Consider the following 20,551-nt stretch of genomic DNA (forward strand, 5'->3'; position numbering starts at 1 on the left):
GTTAGGCACTGGAGGTGGTGTTTAAAAAAAAATAGAAGAGTTAAAGTTTTAAAATAAGAAGAAGCCTGCCAGATTTGTTTATAGATAAAGATCCTTTTCATAAAAGCAGATGCAGTTGATTCCCTGGTTAGGGGAATATTTTTATTAAAATAGTAACCAGTACCATTACTGAATGCCTCCCGAATACCATGTACTATATTTAAATCATCTCCAATCTTTTTGACAACCTCGTTCTCACTTTATAGATAAGAAAAATGAGGTTCACAGAGGATAAAAAAACTTGTTCCAGGTCACACTAGGTAAAGGGGATGTTGGAGTCTGCAGTCTTGACTCATTATTTTCACACTTCCATCTCCTGGCCTTGACCCTGACTTTTCACTCTGCCTTGGATGTTCTTCCCCCATATTTTGGCAAGTGTTGCTTTCTTGTCTCGTTGAAGTGTGGGCAAGGGAAATTAGAGGCTTATCTAAAATATCTCACATATCTCCTCCGTTTCATTCTCTTGCTCTGTATTTTATTTTCTTCATAGAACTTATTACTACCAAAATATTACATTTTATTTGTGTACTGTCTCTTCTCCCCTCAGCCCCCATGATAATGCAGGCAACATGAGGGCAGATACTTATCTGTTTTGTTTGTTGTTGAATCTAGTTCTTAAACAATGCTTAGAATATAGAAGGTACTCTTATTTGTTAGGGGGAAAAGATTGAACATATGAACCATCATTATTCCATGAACAGATATTTTTAGAGTCCTTACCATTTGTTCAGCACTGCTAGATTACAGAGTTCTGTTTAAAGCCTTTTACTTTGAGTAGTCTTCAGTTAGCTCAGTCTAGTGTTTTTCAGACTCCTTTGGTTTCTTGGTAGCCATACTCTTGCCTGCTTTATTGCCTTCATTTGTACAATTTTGTTTCCTTTTCTTGCAAGACACACTGAAATCTCAATGTTTCTATGAAGTTGTGATACACTCCCACATCACAAATTAATTTTACCCTCTATTCTGCTTAGTGAGGCCTACCCTAAACACCCTATCTATCTAAAGTAGTCTATGCCTGTTTGTCCCAGTCTGTCCCCTTGACCTTCTTACTTAGCCCTGTTGCTACCTGAAAGTGTAGTATATATTGTTCATTGATTATTGACAGTCCCTCCCTTTAGAATGTAAGATCTGTAAGGTTAGAAATTTTACATTGTTTATCTGTGTATCTCTAGTGCTTAGAACAATATATTTATGGAATAAAATAATGATCACATGAGAAATACCCATGTTATATGAGATATCTGAATACCTAAATTTATAGTATCTATACTTGAATCCTGATTCTTTCCCTTCCTTAAGTAAGTGCTTTACTCGGACCCTCTTGTTTCCTTATTTCCAAACTGAGAATAATATTAATAAAATCTACCTTGTGTAGTAGTAAAGATTAAGGATGTGTAACTCAGCACAGTAATCTGGCATAAGCACTCAGTAATTCGTTTCTACCAAGTTTTTTATTACTCTAATTTTATATTGTACCATCTAGCAAGGTACATTAAGTATATTCAATAAATACATGTTTTATTATATAAACCTCTTGTTTCTTTCATAATCTTTGGGAGTTTTTTGATTCCGCTTTGGAATCCCTTATAGTGTCTGTTTCTGTTTTCCACTGAGAGTAAGCACTTAATATTTGTTGTCATCATAATTAAAAACAAATATAAAACGTTTAAACATTTATAAGATAGCTGATAATTGAAAGACACTGTTAAGCAAAATAAGAGTAGATGAACCTAAGTAATGTATTACAAATTGGAAACATCTAATACTAAATCTTTTCTATATATTATCAAAATGCTCTTTGTATTTAAAGATTCAGTTTGTAACTGTACATAAATAAATTTCTGACTTCAAGGTCCTGGGATAACTGGAATCTATGAATTTAACATTGGGGAAGAAATATTGCTTGTAAAAAATCACACTAATAAGTTACTGTATTATTTAAGGATATTTTATTTCAGAAAAAAGTACATGGGTATTATGTATTAGTATTGTATTTGTTACACATTTATACATTGAAAGGGGTTAAAATGTAAAAGATATTTCAGTATTTAAACTTTTCCCCAGAAATCTTTTTTCACGTTTTTATTTATCCGAAATAATTGTACTTCCATCTCTTAATTAGGGAGATATGCAAACCGAAATACTTAAATAAGACCTCAGTACGTCCTGGCCTGAAGAACTGTGGGGATGTTAATTGTATTGGACGGATTCATACATACCTCGAATTGATAGGAGCAATCAATTTTGGATGTGGTAAAAATAAAAACCCAACATCTTTTACTTGATATTTTTTATCCTTACAGCACCTATTCATTTCTGTGATGGTTAGAATTCAAGTAGTTCTAGGTATATAGAATTCAGAGATGCTTTAACATTATGAAATAAATGTTTTACTAAGATTTTACTGTTGGTTAAACTGTGCTTTCATTTGACCTACAATGAAAATTGAGAGTGTAATTTTAAAGCTAAAATATTCAATCTAAGTAATAGAAATAATTTAAGAATACAGTTCTTTAGCAGATAAAAGAATTATTTTATGAAAAGTCTAATAATAGCCCATTTAATTTGCAAATACTGTATTCATGCTGGAAATGCTGCCTAGCAATGTTTAAAAAAAGGAAATAATTTGTGAGCCTCTACACTTAAATGTAATAAAAGCGTCAAAATAATTTTCATGGAAGACAATTTCTTGTATCTTAGTTTTTTGAAATCGAAAGTTAATGAATATACATATTTTAAAATATATTCTACTCTTTTTTTGTTTGTTTGAGACAGAGTCTTGCTCTGTTGCCCAGGCTGGAGTGCAGTGGTGCAATCTCTGCTCACTGCAACCTCCACCTCCTGGGTTCAAGTGATTCTTTTGCTTCAGTCTCCAGGGTAACTGGGACTACAGGCGTGCGCCGCCACGCCTGGCTAATTTTTGTATTATTAGTAGAGATGGGGTTTCACCATATTGGCCAGGCTGGTCTCGAACTCCTGATGTCGTGATTCACCTGCCTCAGCCTCCCAAAGTGCTGGGATCACAGGTGTGAACCACCGTGCCTGACCTCTACTCTTTTCTTGAATTAACATGACACAACCATTCATAGCTACAAAGTTATAAGGTACATAAAACCTTGTAACCCATGGTTTAAGAAGAATATATTCTGTGTTTGTCTATGGAAGTGAGACCACTAATCAGAAAATTTTCTGTCAGATACGATTTTCTTTTATATTGAGCTAGATAGAATTTAATTTGGCCTGGAATCTGTCCTTCATTTTAGTGTCTTTGTTTTCTCAAAGCTTTGAATATTGAGACTAGCTTTTCAGGAAAACTAAAGGATTTTGCTTCCTCAGCCACCAAAAGAAAATGAAATCATGTTTTCTGTATTGGACTGCCAAAGTTAGTAAAAATTAAACAAATTACACATTTTCTAAATATTCCATGTTATTGAGATTTTCTTATAACAGCATTACTTTTAATTTGAGGGCTGCTCAGTAGCACATCAAATATATGATTGTGAAATAAGAGTCATAGAAGCTCCACTATAGTCAGTGTACATGTGTCTTTCTAATTAACAAATGAGTTTCACAAAATAATAGATGGTTTTGTCTTTCCTGAATTCCAATAGAACAGGCTGTGTATAATAGGCCACAAACAGTTGACAAAGTACGAATCAGAGACAGAAAAGATGCAGTAGAAGCATACCAACTTGCCCAGCGTCTGCAGTCTATGGTAAGCAGTCATCTCTCTCAGTGATCTCTCCACATTGCTGCTTACTCTATTTAGTGCGGTTTACCTACTTCTCTTGAGCTGTTTAATAAATGGCCATTTAGTAGAAAAACATGTTTCCTCTTGTATTTCACCTTAGCATTTGCTTTTCTTTGTTTCATTCAATTTCATGTTGCTTTCTAAGGCAAAAACAAACCTAAAACCCTTAAAACGTGCTAGCAAACTTGATGCAGAAGCATGTTTTCCTAAAGTGGTCTTGGGATGCTTTGTTTTAATTTATAAATCTAATGTGTCTTTTAAAAGTATATAGTTTAGTTTTTTTTTCCTCTCATTTATTTTCTTCTTTTAAAATTCTTAACCTTAAGAATCACCTTTTTGGAATAACTAGCCTTTTATTTTTTAATTCTTGGAGTCAGTTTTATAGTATTTTAAAATTTGTAAATCATACTTTAAAAATAAAGTGACCTGCTAGGAGAAAAAGAAACATCTTGTGAGAAAAAACAGATAAAAATGTGATCCAACACTCTTTTTTTTTTTTTTTTTTTTTTNCACCTTTTTGGAATAACTAGCCTTTTATTTTTTAATTCTTGGAGTCAGTTTTATAGTATTTTAATTTGTAAATCATACTTTAAAATAAAGTGACCTGCTAGGAGAAAAGAAACATCTTGTGAGAAAAAACAGATAAAATGTGATCCAACACTCTTTTTTTTTTTTTTTTTTTTTGAGACGGCGTCTGGCTGTGTCGCCCAGGCTGGAGTGCAGTGGCGTGATCTCGGCTCACTGCAAGCTCTGCCTCCTGAGTTCATGCCATTCTCCTGCCTCAGCCTCCCGAGTAGCTGGGACTACAGGCGCCCGCCACCACGCCCCAGCTAATTTTTTGTATTTTTAGTAGAGACGGGGTTTCACTGTGTTAGCCAGGATGGTCTCTATCTCCTGACCTCGTGATCCAACTGCCTCAGCCTCCCAAAGTTCTGGGATTACGGGCGTGAGCCACCATGCCCAGCCCAACCTTGTAATTTTTCGTTATATGATCAACTAGGCCATCTCCTTTCTAAAGCTGGAGATAGAATTATTTTGCTTCTAGTTTTCAATATTACACCTCTTCCTGCGTGTTCTTGCAGATTTTCTACCAGAAGTGGTTGAAAAGGAAGCCATTTTCTTGGTGGTTCTTTTGATCTTAAAATATTTTGTTCCTACTCGGGAGTCTGAGGCAGGAGAATCACTCAAACCTGGGAGGTGGAGGCTGCGGTGAGCCGAGATCACACAGCTGCACTCCAGCCTGGGTGACAGAGTGAGACTCTGTCTCAAAAAAAAAAAAAAATTTGTCATAGTGTTTTAGCTCCTACATGATGAAAGGAAATATAAAAGCTAAGAAGAAATGCTAGCAAAATATAGAAAATCATTACTGATTTTATTTTTCAAATAGCCCTCTGCTGCCAACACCCGGCCCACACCCTGCCCACCTGGTACTGGTGCTCCTGCCCTTACCTCGCCATCACTGATTTATTATATTTGTAACCAGAGTGCTAACTACTGAACATAAATTAATAAAATTTAGTCAGGCATAGCCAGAGATCACACTATTTAAATTGATAGATTAATTGACTTTTAGATAATTACTGTTTTCATTTTGTGTGTTAATGTGCTGTGATTTCTCCATATTAATGTTGCTACCTTTTGCTTTACTTTAATCTCATCGCAGCGTACAAGGCGACGTAGAGTCCGAGACCCATGGGGAAACTGGTGTGACGCAAAGGACTTAGAAGGACAAACGTTTGAGGTAACTTTGACCTTTCAAATGGCTCATCGATGAAAACTGGTTTTTTATATATATAAATTTATATATATAAATAAATATATATTTATACATCTTAATGTCATATGTATTGTACTTGTTTCATACATTAACATGTGTGCCTTCATTCTCATGTTAATTTGTCTGGAAGTCACCAGTAAACACCAAAGTAGAAGGCATTGGTGGTACAGTTAACTAGGAGTTTAACTCATTTCAGAACTTTGGTTCTCTGTCTCTGTATTCTTGTCTCTAACTCAAGATAAGAGTGTCAAGAAGTTGGTATGCCCAATTCGTTTCATTAAACATTTATTGGAAGAGGTTCTGATATACCAATTAAAATATTGTTCTAAGCATTATAACAGCTAGTGCAGTAGAGTGGATAGAATGTGTGAATGTGTACATACTGGCTTTGTTACTTTGAGCAACTACTTAACCTCACAGAATCTCATGCTTTTTTAACTTACGAATTGTGAGTAATAATAATACCTCCCTCAAAGGATTGTTGTCAGAAAGAAATGAGGTAGACTATATAAAGGTCCTAATACTAGGTATTCAGTAAGCCTTGTGTGCACAAGGTGCTCCACAAACTTGAGTTGTCTGTCTTTCCTCCTCCGCATTTCCTGTCCCCAATTTCTCACCTGAGTACTATTCTAGGCACAGTAATTACTAATTATCCTCCCTATAAGGGGCTTGTATTTCTAATAGGAAAGACAAAACCTATGGTAAGTTCAATAGGGTTGGTCCCAAGAATTATAAGTTTCTCCCAAAGGGTGTGATCAGGGCAGGTTTCATAGAGTATGTGGGGTATAATCTGATCTGAAGGATCTGCAGAAGAATCTCAAAATGGAGATGAAAACACTTTAGGCTGAGGGAACAAAGCTGGAGACATGGGAAAATACTAGATATATTCTGGAAAAGGTGTGTAGTTCATTTGGACTAGGATGTAAGGTTGATCATAGAAATGGAATAAATAGAGATTTACTTTATTTTATAAACACTCATAAAGGGCTTCATATGTGTCAGACACTGTCAGTATTTTATAAACATTAACTCAATCTTCAAAATAATACCATGATAGTGGTATTATTGTTTACTTTTTATTATTACTTTTGTTGTTCCCATTTTTAAAGATGAGGTAGCTGAAGCATGAAAGCTTTAGAATTTGCCTAGGGTCACCAAGCTAGTAAATAACTGGGCCAGACATTCTAGATACAGAATCTGTTCTTAATCATTACTCTGCACTGTCTCTCAGTTGTGAAAGAACACTCAACACAGTAGAATATGGTAAGTATAAATGGGAAATGAAAGACTCAGGTGATTCTGAGGTTTTTGAACCTGGGTGACTGGTACCTTTGATTGAAATGGGCAAATCAAGAGGAGTAAATTTTCAGTTTGGGATGGCCGTTATCTTATGAAACGATTTTTAAAAAATACTGTCCAGCCTTTCTACATGTTGGTAGCAAAAAGGAAACCCATCTATATCAGTTTAGTCTCTCTTGTCCTCACATGCCCTTAAATTTGGTTTTAAAGGACTATTTTTATTCTGCCTCTTAGTAGTTGATGGACTCCTTAATCAGTTGGCATTTTGTTTTAGCATCTCTCTGCTGAGGAGTTGGCAAAAAGAAGAGAAGAGGAAAAAAGCAGACCTGTTAAATCTTTAAAAGTGCCAAGACCAACAAAAGGTGTAGTGTTATATAAATGTGGTTTTAAAATTTGTCACAAATGGCTAGATAATGTATGAAAAAATATTCAATAGCTGCATTATATTGTTCACGTTAAATTAAAAAAATACTGCTACAATCTTTTAGATTTTTTTGTTTCACTGATTATGAATTTGGGAGACCTTGAACAAACATTTTAAATTTGTTCAGATTCATTGAACATACGATCCAGCATATGTTGTAAAGGGGCCTTGTTTAGAACAGGTTGGTCATTCAACTCTAGGCACTATGGACAGGAAACTTCATGAAATGACCGAGTTTTCTTTGGGTGGTACTAATTGTTAGCAAGTTGTTGGCATGGTTGTTGTTTTCTAATGCATGTATAATCTAAAATTTGAACCTTTTAAAATTAAGGGTCACCAAATAAGTTAAATGCCCCAATTTTCTGTTCCTTCTTCCTGCAGATGCGCCATTGAATAGACTGTAGTTTTGTCAGTGTACCTTTTAAAAAAGATACCCAGGAATGCCACTAGATCATATTTTTGCCTGATAAATGTCCTTGGGTAAACCTTAGGTTCTCATTTATAAAACAATAATTAAAATAACACTGTTAGCTGTGTTTTAAGCACTTTATTAGCTCATATAATCTTCATGACAACCCTGTGCATTAGTTAATATTCTCACTCCCATTTTATAGGTGAGGAAACTGAGAGGCGTAGAGAGGTTTAATAACTTGCTCACGCTGTTAAGTAGTGGAGCTGTTGATTTTAAACCCAAGTGTTAAGCTTAAGAATTCATACCCCTAGTCATTACATTATATATTACCTCTCTAAAATAAAAATTTAAACTTACACAGTTGTCGTGAGACTAAATTAGATAAGCCATGTGAAAAACAGTCATCCATAAGCTGGGACTCCTCATCCAGTATCCAGATAATTGATTTTCTGCCTCTATATGTGAGACTTATATTTATTGTGATTTTCAAGTCGCTGTCCAAGGTCTTCAGGATCTTTTTGAGTCCAGATCCACTTTTCTCATTTTAGCCTTTGTAGCACTGCATCATTAACATTTCAATAAGCTTGCCTTCCCTGCTATTAATCACTGATTGAAATGTTTAATTGGAAATGTAAACCTCATTGTATATATTTAAAAAATGAAGACATTCATTCTTCAATCAGCTATATAGATTACCACAATTAACCCATATATCTTTATCTTATGCAGAAGGATAATCATAACAGATGTCTTGTTTAATTTCAGATAAAATATATTTAAGTCTTTAGTTTCTAACAGATCATTCCTATGAATAGTGTCTATAATAAGGTCTACTTATCATGACTTTTCATGAACTCATTATTTTGCTTAGCCACCTCTTCTCTTGGTTAAGGATCACAAATCAGCTGTTTCATAATTTTTTCCAGCATTTTACTACTATTCAACATCTAATTCGTCCTTTTCTGCAGTCTGCTTTTTTGTATTGTGAAACAAGCTCAATAATTGTCCATTTCTAGTCCTTCAATAACTTTCCCATTCTCTGCAGTTCCTCAACAAACATTGACAGCGATTCCATATCCGTGTTTCTTAAGTACTCCAGGATGTTCTTTCTGTGCTATTTTCTCATCTATCTTGGCCTTCAGTTTCTTTTTGTGTTGATTAAACACTTTCTAATTTAAAGGTCTTTCTTTATCCAACAAGTGTCTTTGAATGTCTATGGTATATGTCAGGCACAGTTCTGATCACTTGGGATACATTATTAAGCAAAACAAAATGTTCTCTTGAAGCTAACCATCTGTGGTTGAATGGGAACGGAATTGCCCAGCTCTCTTCCAGTTGTGTTAATGCGAACGTATTCCTGTGTGTTTTTCTTTCCCTGAAGATAGCCTAAAAAACCTTTTTATTGTTTTTAATATAGTTCTCAAGCCTCAATTCTTTACTGGTCAAAGACTTTCTGATATTTCTCAGATTTATGTGTGCTTTTGACTTTGCTTAGGTTCTCCCTTTTTCACCTCTTTTTACTTTTTCACTGTTTGTTTTTTGGAGACAGGGTCTCACCCTGTCACCAAGGCTGGAGTGGAGTAGAGTAGAATGGTGAAATCATGGCTCACTGCAGCCTCCACCTCCTGGGCTTAAGTGATCCTCTCACCTCAGCCTCCCGAGTGGCTGGGACTACAGGCACACGCCACCACGCTCAGCTAATTTTTAAATTTTTTTGTAGAGATGGGGTTTCACCATGTTGTCCAGGCTGGTCGTGAACTCCTAGGCTCAAGGAGTCCACCCACCTCGGCCTCCCGAAATGTTGGGATTACAGATGTGGGCCACAGCACCTGGCCACTTTTTCACTTTAATATAAGAGTTTATCATAGGACTAATACATTAATATCTTTACCAGAACCGTTTGTCATTCATTCATTCAAAAAATGTTTTAAGTTCCTACTCTATAGTGGGCACATTATTGAACTGACAAGTGTTTTTGATAAACTTCCATCTTTCTTGAACTTTTTTTGGGGTCTCATGACAGACAATTATATTTTCATTGAACTTTTTGAAATCTCCTTTTAGTGTGGGACATATGTCTGATAGTTTATAGTGTCCTCTTTGAGTGTTATAGGAAATTAAGACAACGGAGTAACTTTATCTCAGAGTTCTTGGGTTTTTTTTGTTCATGTTAAATCTAAAAAAACAGTGCTTCTTTCGAAAGGGTTTATGGAATCTCCTACGAAACTCTCCTAGTTTAATACTTTTCTCATTTAGACAGAATTTGGGTTCAGATTATTGATATACACTTTCAAATTTGCAAATGTTATTTTCCTAATCTTGTTGATATTGAAAATAATTTTTTTCTTTTTCAGCTCATTTGATCCCTTCCAACTGATACCTTGTAATTTTTTTAGTGAAGAAAAGCAGGTACTATTTATGCATTAATGAATGACCATAGACAATCCCCGCTTCCCCTGTCAAACAGAAAATACTCACTCTTTTCCATATGTGCAAGGCATGACTGAAAATGAGAGAGAATTTCTCCCTGCTGGGGTTTTAAATCATAATGTTTTTTAAAAGTCTAGTTTATGCTGAGCTTTGGTTAGTGCTGAGAACTTGGTGGGGTGGATGAAGGAGAACAGGGTGGGCATTCCAGGTGGGGAGAACAAAATCTCTATTTTTATGGTCCCCCGTTTTGTTTTGTTTTTTATATTTCAGGAGCCATTTCAGGTGAAAGTGGCTTCAGAAGCACTTTTAATAATGGATTTGGTAAGGATAATCTATTGTGTCTACTTAGTTATTCTGATTTCTACTCTTGTGTATTTTTATTGCAGGCGTAAGACAGAGTATGGAAGACGTGTATTTTGGATCTTAACTATCCTCTTTTACAAGGAATCTAAAAATAAGTCTTTTCTTTTGGAGAAAAGCCAAACAATTGCATGTTTCCATATTTTAGAGAAAATAAATTAATGTGAGTTTTTGCAGACTGTTTACCATCATTAACCCTATTTTAATTTTCTAATATCTGTGTCTGCCACCTTTTAGATCACTGAAACAAAGCACAACTCCTGTAATTTGGAGGGTTTTTTTGTTTATACTAAACTACCAGTACCTCCAACAGTTTTTGTGTTTGTGGTGTCTTTGTGTAGAAGGATTTAGAGTGATTTTTACTTTGTATCCTTACATAATACCTTCCTTGAATAGGAAGAGTGTATCTTCATTTTGCAGTTGCGAAAGTAGAGTCTGAGAATTTTTAAGTGTTTGGTTGAAAGCTTCTCAGCCAGCAGTGAAGATAGACCTGAAATCTTAGTTTCTGTGCACTGATCCTAGCATCTAGTTCCTCTCCTATGCTACTTTATTTTGTAAAAGCATGATGACTATACTTACAAATGACTTTCTTACGATAAGTGAGTTTTGTTATTTTTTTTTGTCAGGTGGGTTTGTGCGTTTGGGCTAAGTCTGTCTTGTATTTCTTTTAGCATGCTCATGTTTCTATGGCGGAAGTGATTGGTCTGTTAGGAGGAAGATACTCAGAAGTTGATAAAGTAGTTGAAGTAAGTTCTCTCTTTTAAAAAAATGTTTTAGTTATTTAGTCCTACTACCATACCAAATATTTTTATAGAATTCAGTGAATATAATTAAAATACAGAGTTTACCTATGATATATATGAGAATATGGAAATGTAGCAAGTTATCTATTCCCAGAAGTGACTTAACATTCCATATGCCGAGCACCTTTTTCTTTTTACCACCAAGAGAGAACATTGCCAGGCCTTGGGTCCTCATTACCTTTGTTAGCAAAAAACTACAACCTTTAAGAGGCCAGAAATATATACTAACACTTGTAGTTGAAAGTTGGTATGTATCATTCTATTGAAATTATTGTCATAAGTAACAGGAGTCATTGAAAGAATACCTTTGTATGGGTATTATGTGGGCTGACCTGCAAAACTAACCATTATGACCTTGTTTGAGTAGAAAAATGCATGCTAAGTTCCTAGCATATAATCAGACTTTTGGAGTATAAGTCATTTGCAAGTTAAAGGCGCCTATGATATTGTCAAATAAAAGTCTTGGGCTTGAAAAGTTTCTGTATCTCTGAAAGAATTATAACATTAGAGTAATAGAGTTAACAGGATTTTAGTATAATCATTTGAGGATCAATCGTTTATAGGTCTGTGCAGCAGAACCATGTAACAGTCTGAGTACAGGACTACAGTGTGAGATGGATCCTGTATCACAAACACAGGCCTCAGAAACCCTGGCTGTTAGAGGCTACAGTGTTATTGGATGGTATCATTCTCATCCTGCTTTTGATCCTAATCCTTCCTTACGCGATATTGACACACAAGCTAAATACCAGGTATTACCTGTATATTTATATTCTGTAAATGGTTGCACACCCCCTCAGTGCTCCCTTTTAAATAAATAAACTTTAAACATTTTTTGTATTTCATTTCTAATTTTCTTTATAGTGGGGGTTTTATCTATTTATTTATTTTCTTTTGTTTTTTTTTTTTTTTTAGACAGAGTTTCACTCTTGTTGCCCAAGCTGGAGTGCAATGGCGCGATCTCAGCTCACTGCAACCTCTGCCTCCCAGGTTCAAGCGATTCTTGTGTCTCAGCCTCCCAAGTAGCTGGGATTACAGGCGTGTGCCACCACACCCAGCTTATTTTTTGTATTTTTAGTGCAAATGGGGTTTTACCATGTTAGCCACGCTGGTCTCTAACTCCTTACTCAGGTGATCTGCCCGCCTCAGCCTCCCGAAGTGCCGGGATTATAGGCGTGAGCCACCACACCCAGCCAAAAAAAGAAAAAATTATATATACTGGGGCTTTTAAAATAATGTGCGTTTTTTTTTTTCTGATTGTGAGATTGATAGTTGTTTATGAAAACATTTAGAAAGTCAGTTATTTTATTAAGTACAGACAAGCCATGAATGTTACAGTAAATACTCCCAGAGCCTTTAAAAATTGATGGGAACAACTAGGACAGGTACTAAATATAACTGAAATAATAAGAGACATAATGTATTTTTTAATAGCTGGAGAAAAAGCTTTATTTTAATCTGGGATTTTACATTTGATATGTGACTGGGTTTGCTGTAGGGTATTTGTAACTTATTACTGTATTGATAAGAATTACAGATGCAGGGTGGTGAATATAATTAGTAAATATATTCATGGCAAATACAGATTGTGTAGGCCATTTTTTTATTTTAAGGGTCATTTTGGATTTTGCCTGAAAATGTACAATGTGAAATGAATATTTAAGTCATCTGATTTAGTTGCAGTTTGGATGTGAACTTTTTGTTTTGTTTTGTTTTGTTTTGTTTTGTTTTGTTTTGGAGACAGAGTCTTACTCTGTCACCCAGGCTGGAGTGCAGGTGGTGCGATCTCGACTCACTGCAACCTCCACCTCCCAGGTTTAAGGGATTCTCCTTCCTCAGCCTTCTGAGTAGCTGGGGTTACAGGAACGTGCCACCACACACAGCTAATTTTTGTATTTTTAGTAGAGATGGGGTTTCACCATGTTGGCCAGGCTGGTCTCAAGCCTGATCAGGCTGACCTGACCTCAGGCAATCCGCCTGCCTTCAGTCTCCCAAAGTTCTGGGATTACAGGCGTGAGGCACCGCTCCGGGCCAGATGTGAACTTTTTAATGCACCTTTTTGTTCCTGCTTTTCCCCATTAGATGTTTAAAAAGTTAGTATGGATAAATATTGGCTTTTGAATTTATGCAGTTGAAACTAATTATATTTTCTTGTAATTGTAGAGTTACTTCTCCAGAGGAGGTGCAAAGTTCATTGGAATGATTGTTAGTCCCTATAATCGAAATAATCCCTTACCATATTCTCAGATTACCTGCCTGGTTATAAGTGAGGAAATTAGCCCAGATGGCTCTTATCGTAAGTTTTCAACAAAAATAACTTTATCCTATTTCTACTCTCATTTATTTGACTCATACAAATCAAAAGATTTGCAACTGTGCAAAAGTATTTGATGCAAGAGTTTGTGCCTTCAACTAGGGAATCATTATTTGGGTGCCACCCTAGTGCAGCCACCCTCTTCCCTTTCTTAATCTCCTGCTGTATTCAAGTCCCCACTTTTGTTACCATGGCCACTGGGCAAAAGGATTGAAATATGGGGAAAAGTTACGGCCAGGCAATGTGTATGCTAGGCACTGGAGATGCTGCAGTAAACAAAACAGTCTCTGTTCTCAAGAAAATTTTTTTATAAATGCAGACTGGCTTTCTCTGTGATGGTATGCAAATGAAAAATAAAATGACCACCAATTCTGTCACCTCCCAGTTTAGGGGTTAACAATGACTAACTCAATTTGTATATTTCTTTGTTCCCGTTGTATCTCAGGAAAGAATTTGATTGGCATAGACCATCATTTGACTTGATTCCTCTGAAGTTTATATCCACTTGTAGTCCAATCATTTCTGGGTGGACAGGGAATTAGTATAGCAGACTAGGAAAAGGAAGGGAGTGTAGCTAGAAAGCAAATAATTGGAGGAAACAATAGGCTAAATAACTCTAGGATATTTATTCTGTCATTACTACCACTGCTCTAGGTCAGGTCCCCTGGAGACTGCCACTACAGTTACCCCACATTGTACTCTTTCCCATTAGATCATGAGCTCTTTGAGAATAAATACTGTATTGTACCCATTTTTCTATCCAGTTTCTAGCACAAGGCCTGGCATAAAGTAGATACTAAATGAATATTTGTTTAATAATTAATTTCTCTTCGTTCTTAATGATCTCACTTGGATACCCTATATTTTATAAAGACTTACCAGCACTGCCCCCATGTTATTTAATATTAGTTGCTCTATTTTTTATGTATCTGCAACACTTTATTCCTGCCTTCATGGTCACTTTGTCTTTTAATGCAATTTATCTATTTAGCAAGTCCTAATAAATTGTATGCCCAAAGAGCAGGGACTATGTCTTATTTGTCTTTTTCTCCAGTAGCACCTAATAAATTGCTTTATATCTAGGAGGTGGTCAACACTATGTGGGTTTTTATTGAGTTAATAATATTGGTATTAGCTTTAGTCTGGAATGTCCATTTTGAGCATAGCACATAATACATATTATTCTTAAGCTCAGTACAGTTTTATAAAAAGAATCGCAGTTGTTCTCTCTAAATCATTTTATAATCTCACAGACTGCTAGGTTTTGGTAATGAACCTGAATTCTGGTGCTGTCCAATACAATAGCAGTACATGTGACTTTAAATGTTTGTTGATTAGAATTACATGAAACTTAAAATTTAGTTCATGGAATTCTACTCTGGCCAAATGAAGTAACAAGAACTTGTCTGAAACTACCAAAAAACTGGACAAAGTATGTAAAAATAATGGTATTTAAACACAACGTTGAGCAGCAAAGGAATACAGTTGCTAAGATATGGGAAACAAATGAAAAGAGCCCGAAATTACCCTAGCTTACTATGGCACAAGAAGGAGAAACCCACCCAGAGTCAGGCAGACTCAGTTAAGATGATGGAGATAAGGAGACCAAGACAGCTGAGTTTGTGAGACAGAGCCCCAAGAGAACAGAAAACAGAATGGAGAGTGAACTCTGAAGATTTGTAGAAGGGTATCCCTGGAGTATTTAGCAAAATACAGATCAGCACATGCATGTGAAGAAACTACCCAGATGGGAAAGAACCACTTGAAAGCATTAGAGGGAACTATCCATGATGCTCCCATGAGCTACCATTGGACACATCTGTCTTGTAAATGACTTGTCCATGCTTAACACTGCATATTAGATCTTAATCCTGGGTCTTTTGCTTTGCCCTTAGAAATCCTCTGGTGCAAGAATTAAGGTTTTCTAGAAGCCATGGGATACCTTGTGCTACAGTACTTTTAACTCAGGTCATATCTTTATAATATCTCTAATGGTTTAATGTTTTCTTTACTTGTGACAGGGAGGAAATACATGTAGTGATTAGTTTTCTTCTGATATTTTAGTGGATAAAATATTCTCTATAAAAGGAAACTTTTATTGACTTCAAAAGTACCTTTTTTTAACTTAAAAAATATTCTAAAATACCAAATAGACCTGTATATGATTTGTGTATGTGTTTTCATGTTTTTGCATCAGCATAGATTGAAAATGCATTATTTACCTTTCTTTATTTTCATTTTCAACTTTCACTGAGAGTAGGAGTCACTCTACTGGAATCAGATCCCAGCTCTGACATTTATTGCTTACTTTACCTTGGGCAGTTTACTCTCTCATTCTCCTTTGCCACATCTGTAAAATGAGAAAAAATTACTACCTTGCTTACAGTAGGTATATGGTTGTAAGGTGTGTCAGTAATATATGTAAAGTGCTTAGAAATAATAGGTTTTCAATGGATAGTTATGATTATATAGCTGGTGTCCGTGTTTAGTAAGTAATCAAAGCATGTCAAGTAAATGATCGTTACCACCAAAAGGAGTTTGCTTAATACTCCGTGTACTATAATGTGTCACTCTTAAGTTTTTGGAGAAGAGGAAAATTGAGCAATTAAATAAAAAAGATCAGTCATCATCATCAGGCTTCCTGTCCCCTGTTCTTCTTCCAAACACCTGAAAAAATACCTTTTTAGAGCATATTGACAGTTAAGCTATGCTTTCTTTCATTGTGAGGAAACAGTTGTATTTTCCCCTTTTTTTTTCCATGACTTCTGATTTGCTGGCATTTTATTTATTTAAAAAGCCTTATCATGGTAGAAACCCAGTTGAGAGGCAGTATTATGTAAAAGTTAAAAGCAGAACTCTCGAGTCTTACTGCCTGGGTTCAAATCCTGCCTATGCCTTTTATATCTGATCATGAGCAGGCTAACCTTTCTATGATGTAGTATCCTCATCCAAAAAAAAAAAAAAGGGGGCGGGGGGGCAGGCAGGAATAATGGCAGCTACTTCATTTAAGTGATTTCACATAAAGTTTTAGGTGGCACATAGTACACATTGTAAGCTGAGCTTTAAAAAAAATGCTACAAGGCCGGGCGCGGTGGCTCAAGCCTGTAATCCCAGCACTTTGGGAGGCCGAGACGGGCGGATCACGAGGTCAGGAGATCGAGACCATCCTGGCTAACATGGTGAAACCCCGTCTCTACTAAAAAAATACAAAAAAAACTAGCCGGGCGTGGTGGTGCGCGCCTGTAGTCCCAGCTACTCGGGAGGCTGAGGCAGGAGAATGGCGTCAACTCGGGAGGCGGAGCTTGCAGTGAGCTGAGATCCGGCCACTGCACTCCAGCCCGGGTGACAGAGCGAGACTCCGTCTCAAAAAAAAAATAAAAAAAAATAAATAAAAATAAATAAAAAAAATGCTACAGATACATTTGCATGGGGCTCTTGAAGGATATGTGAAAAATTGCTAAGATAGCTCATTGTTTCATATTTTTTCCTTTCTAGCTGAATATATGATGTCCACCCCTTGGGCTTCTTTCTTTCCTCCAGAGTTTAGTATAACAACTTTGACTCAAAGCAGTTGCTGCCTCCCTAGAGTTCATCCTATCCTCTTGTCTAGTCTTAGATTATAGCTCTTCTAGGGAGGTGGAATGAGTTTGGGCTCAGAAGTGAGGCAAACCTGCTGGTTTTTAACATCTATGTCCTGCCACTTTGCTAGCCTAAATATGTTTTTTAATGTATCTCAGCTTTAGTTTTTTCCCTTTTAAAAAAAAAAAAAAAAAAAAGATACGGCATTGTTGTAAGCTTAATAACCTGTATATATGTATTTTTTAAATTATCACTTGGATGGCAATGTGTCTTAGTTTGTCTAGGATAATCCCAATTTAAACCTGTGGTTCAGGCATAATTATTCATAGTACCTTCTTTCATTCAAAAAGTCTCTTGGTTTAGGTGATAAATTACATGATCATCCTATCATAGTGCCATGCATAGAACTGTCATGTAAATGGCACTTCTACTCTTCTTTATTATTATTAATAGCTTGGCATTAATATGCTTAGTGGACCAAGTACAGTCAGGCAATAAATATTTAATGAATGCCCACTATGTTTAAAGTGCTGTTCAGCTGATCTACGAAGCTGTGGTTGTAAAAACACTGAAGGGAATTTTAATTATAATTAAAAGGAGATTGGCGAGTTAAGAAATAGTTGATGAAAATGTGCTTCTTAATGCTTTTCTAGGCTTACCTTACAAATTTGAAGTACAGCAGATGTTAGAAGAACCTCAGTGGGGATTAGTATTTGAAAAGACAAGATGGATAATAGAAAAATACAGGCTCTCCCATAGGTATGTACTGTGATTTGACATGGTTACACATCTGCAGTGTTGCTCATTAAATTATGTTTCAGAGAAAACCCAAGTTAAATATAAAATTGTGATGTATGGCATCCGTGATAGTTTATTATGAAACTGATTAGTTTATAGTATTCGTTTCATCAGTTTGTTTTCATATTTCTTCCTACAGCAGTGTCCCCATGGATAAAATCTTTCGCCGGGATTCTGACCTGACTTGTTTGCAGAAAGTAAGCTGCCTTCATTTTAATTGGTTCCATTGTTCACAGATTCTAAAGCTATTCATCTCAATGTGTTTTCCCATGATGCCTGATACTTTGTGGATAATTTTCTGTATATTTTATTACTTTTTCCTTTGGAAAATTAATTTCTAGGAGATAATTAGTAATGTGTTTTGTTGCCCAAGCTTGCACATAGAAAAAAATACTATTTTAGAATAAATTTGTCAGTGTCAGCTGATAAATTTCTTAGCAGACTATTATTGTACACAATGGAGAACATTTTTCTCATTTTATTAAATTTGAAAGTGCTGTGTTTCCATTTTAGCCTTAACAATTGATCATTTTTAAGACTGATGGTATAACTCTAACAATTACATTTAAATGGTCATTTTATTTAACTTTCTAGTAGGAAATAAGAGTTTTGAATTCTATCAGTTCACTTCTAGGTTTTGCTTCTGTAATGACTGAAGGCTAGTAGATTTGTGACATTTGTCTTTTTTTTTTAAATAGCATTTGGGGATAGAAAATTTAAACATTAAGTTTCTTTTTAATATTTTTTACTCCTCTGTTATATCCACTTTTTTCTGTGTTGTTGAAAAAGTATATGCACATTTCCAAGGAAATAGACTCTAACTAGCATCCTCATTTTGAAATGGTAGAATCCTATGTTTTTATGTTCATAGAGTTTTGTGTGTGTGTATGCTCAGGATTATTTTGCTTTGTAAGTGTAACTACAGATGGAGAAAAGTCACAAATATGTCCAAAGTAGAAAGTGTCACATAAACAATCTCAGGTTTGTCTCCTTATGTAAAATCATAAAGGTACTAAGCTGAGTGTTCCTCAGCAGCAATTTCCTACATTCTAGCTCTATGACTATTAAACACAAATTAATCTTCAGCCATTTTTAAGGAGAGTGTTTCTCATTTGAGCATTAGGAAATGTGAGGTCTGGAAAGGGAAAAAATAGTGATAGTAATGCAAACCCTCATACTTGTTCTATATTTAAATATAAAACTTTTCTTTTCAACTAGCTTTTGGAGTGTATGAGGAAGACTCTGAGCAAAGTGACCAATTGCTTTATGGCTGAAGAATTCTTGACTGAAATAGAAAATTTGTTCCTTTCCAATTATAAAAGCAACCAAGAGAATGGAGTAACCGAAGAGAACTGTACAAAGGAATTGTTAATGTGATTATTTTAAAGTTAAGACATTTTAATCTTGACACAGTAGATCTTACTTTCAAAGTTATACCCTTGAAATGATTGTGGTTAACATTGGCACAGCTTTGGTATTTTTTCTCTGTTTCACAAAATTCAAACTTTGCCACATAAATCATGTGAAAAGGAAGAGATACAGATTTGTTTTTATACAGTGATGATCAGAGTGTTCTGCAAACCAGGGTCCACCACGGTGTTCTAGTCCTTTACTGAGCGATGCTGTAGGCTGTGAAACTTAGGCGCCTGGTCGGCTTTACTGTTGTGTTCAGCTTGGGATTTGGACTATGTCTCTAAGTCATTTCTTCCCTGAACTAGTCATTTATGTTCTATTGTAGTATTTCATATTTCATTTAGAAGCACTTCGATTCTTTCCATATGTTCTGGTGAGATTTGTTGGTGGTTATAAATGAGATATGGATGGGTAGTCACTGAGATAATTAATATGGTTTAGAACTACTGATTAGTAAATCTAACAACAGGAGGCCAGGAGAGGCATGACAAGAAAATCTTAAAACAGGAAAACCCAAAGGAGAAATTACCAGTTTTAATCACAGATACTTGCTTCCATTTCATTGTATAGCAAATGCCATTTTCTCAGCTCTCTGAAAAATTTTAACTAATTTTACACGCATAAAATAATTAGCTTCAATTGTGTGTCCACTTACATTAGTAGGTGTGATAAAACCTCATTTAACTGAAACATAGGTAATCATAACTCTCAAACTGTTTTTTTCTACTGCCTACTATTAGGAGAAAGAGGCAAATGATAATAAAGCTGGAATAAATCAGAGATTTAATTTAATTTAATTCATATGCTTTCTGAATCTATAATGGAGGTCAGTGAACTTTTTTAATGTAAAGGGCCAGTTTGTAAATCATTTTGGCTTTTCAGGCTGCATGTGCTCTCTATAAGACATTCTTCTTTGTCTTTTTTTTTCAGCCCTTTAAAACTATAACCATTGTTAACTCACAGGCCTCATAAAACATAGGTTGCTGGCTATTATTCTCCAACTCCTGATTTAGAAAATTTTAAACATTAGAATTTTGTTTTACATTTGTTAAGCCTTACATCATCTTTAAATGACACCAAAACTCAGAATTATGATCTGCATTTAAGCCCATTTTAAAATAAAATAAGTAGTCATGCTGCCTCATTTATTGA

The 20,551-nt window shown here is 35.4% G+C and overlaps 1 protein-coding gene across 1 annotated transcript in view; it reads left to right on the plus strand.

Annotated features, from left to right (window-relative positions):
- Positions 1–20,176, plus strand: part of MYSM1 (Myb like, SWIRM and MPN domains 1) — a 38,848-nt gene extending 18,672 nt beyond the window's left edge. The window contains exons 8-19 of the mRNA XM_017877251.1: positions 2,162–2,292; positions 3,651–3,754; positions 5,454–5,531; positions 7,141–7,227; positions 10,055–10,111; positions 10,403–10,453; positions 11,164–11,238; positions 11,859–12,047; positions 13,459–13,591; positions 17,842–17,947; positions 18,126–18,183; positions 19,205–20,176. Of these exons, the coding sequence (XP_017732740.1) occupies positions 2,162–2,292; positions 3,651–3,754; positions 5,454–5,531; positions 7,141–7,227; positions 10,055–10,111; positions 10,403–10,453; positions 11,164–11,238; positions 11,859–12,047; positions 13,459–13,591; positions 17,842–17,947; positions 18,126–18,183; positions 19,205–19,363 (1,228 nt within the window). The 3' untranslated portion in view covers positions 19,364–20,176. The remainder of the gene's footprint in view (positions 1–2,161; positions 2,293–3,650; positions 3,755–5,453; positions 5,532–7,140; positions 7,228–10,054; positions 10,112–10,402; positions 10,454–11,163; positions 11,239–11,858; positions 12,048–13,458; positions 13,592–17,841; positions 17,948–18,125; positions 18,184–19,204) is intronic.
- Positions 20,177–20,551: the final 375 nt, after the last annotated feature.

Source organism: Rhinopithecus bieti, unplaced genomic scaffold (genome assembly GCF_001698545.2).
Source record: "Rhinopithecus bieti isolate Rb0 unplaced genomic scaffold, ASM169854v2 scaffold_6380, whole genome shotgun sequence".
Lineage (NCBI taxonomy): Eukaryota > Metazoa > Chordata > Mammalia > Primates > Cercopithecidae > Rhinopithecus > Rhinopithecus bieti.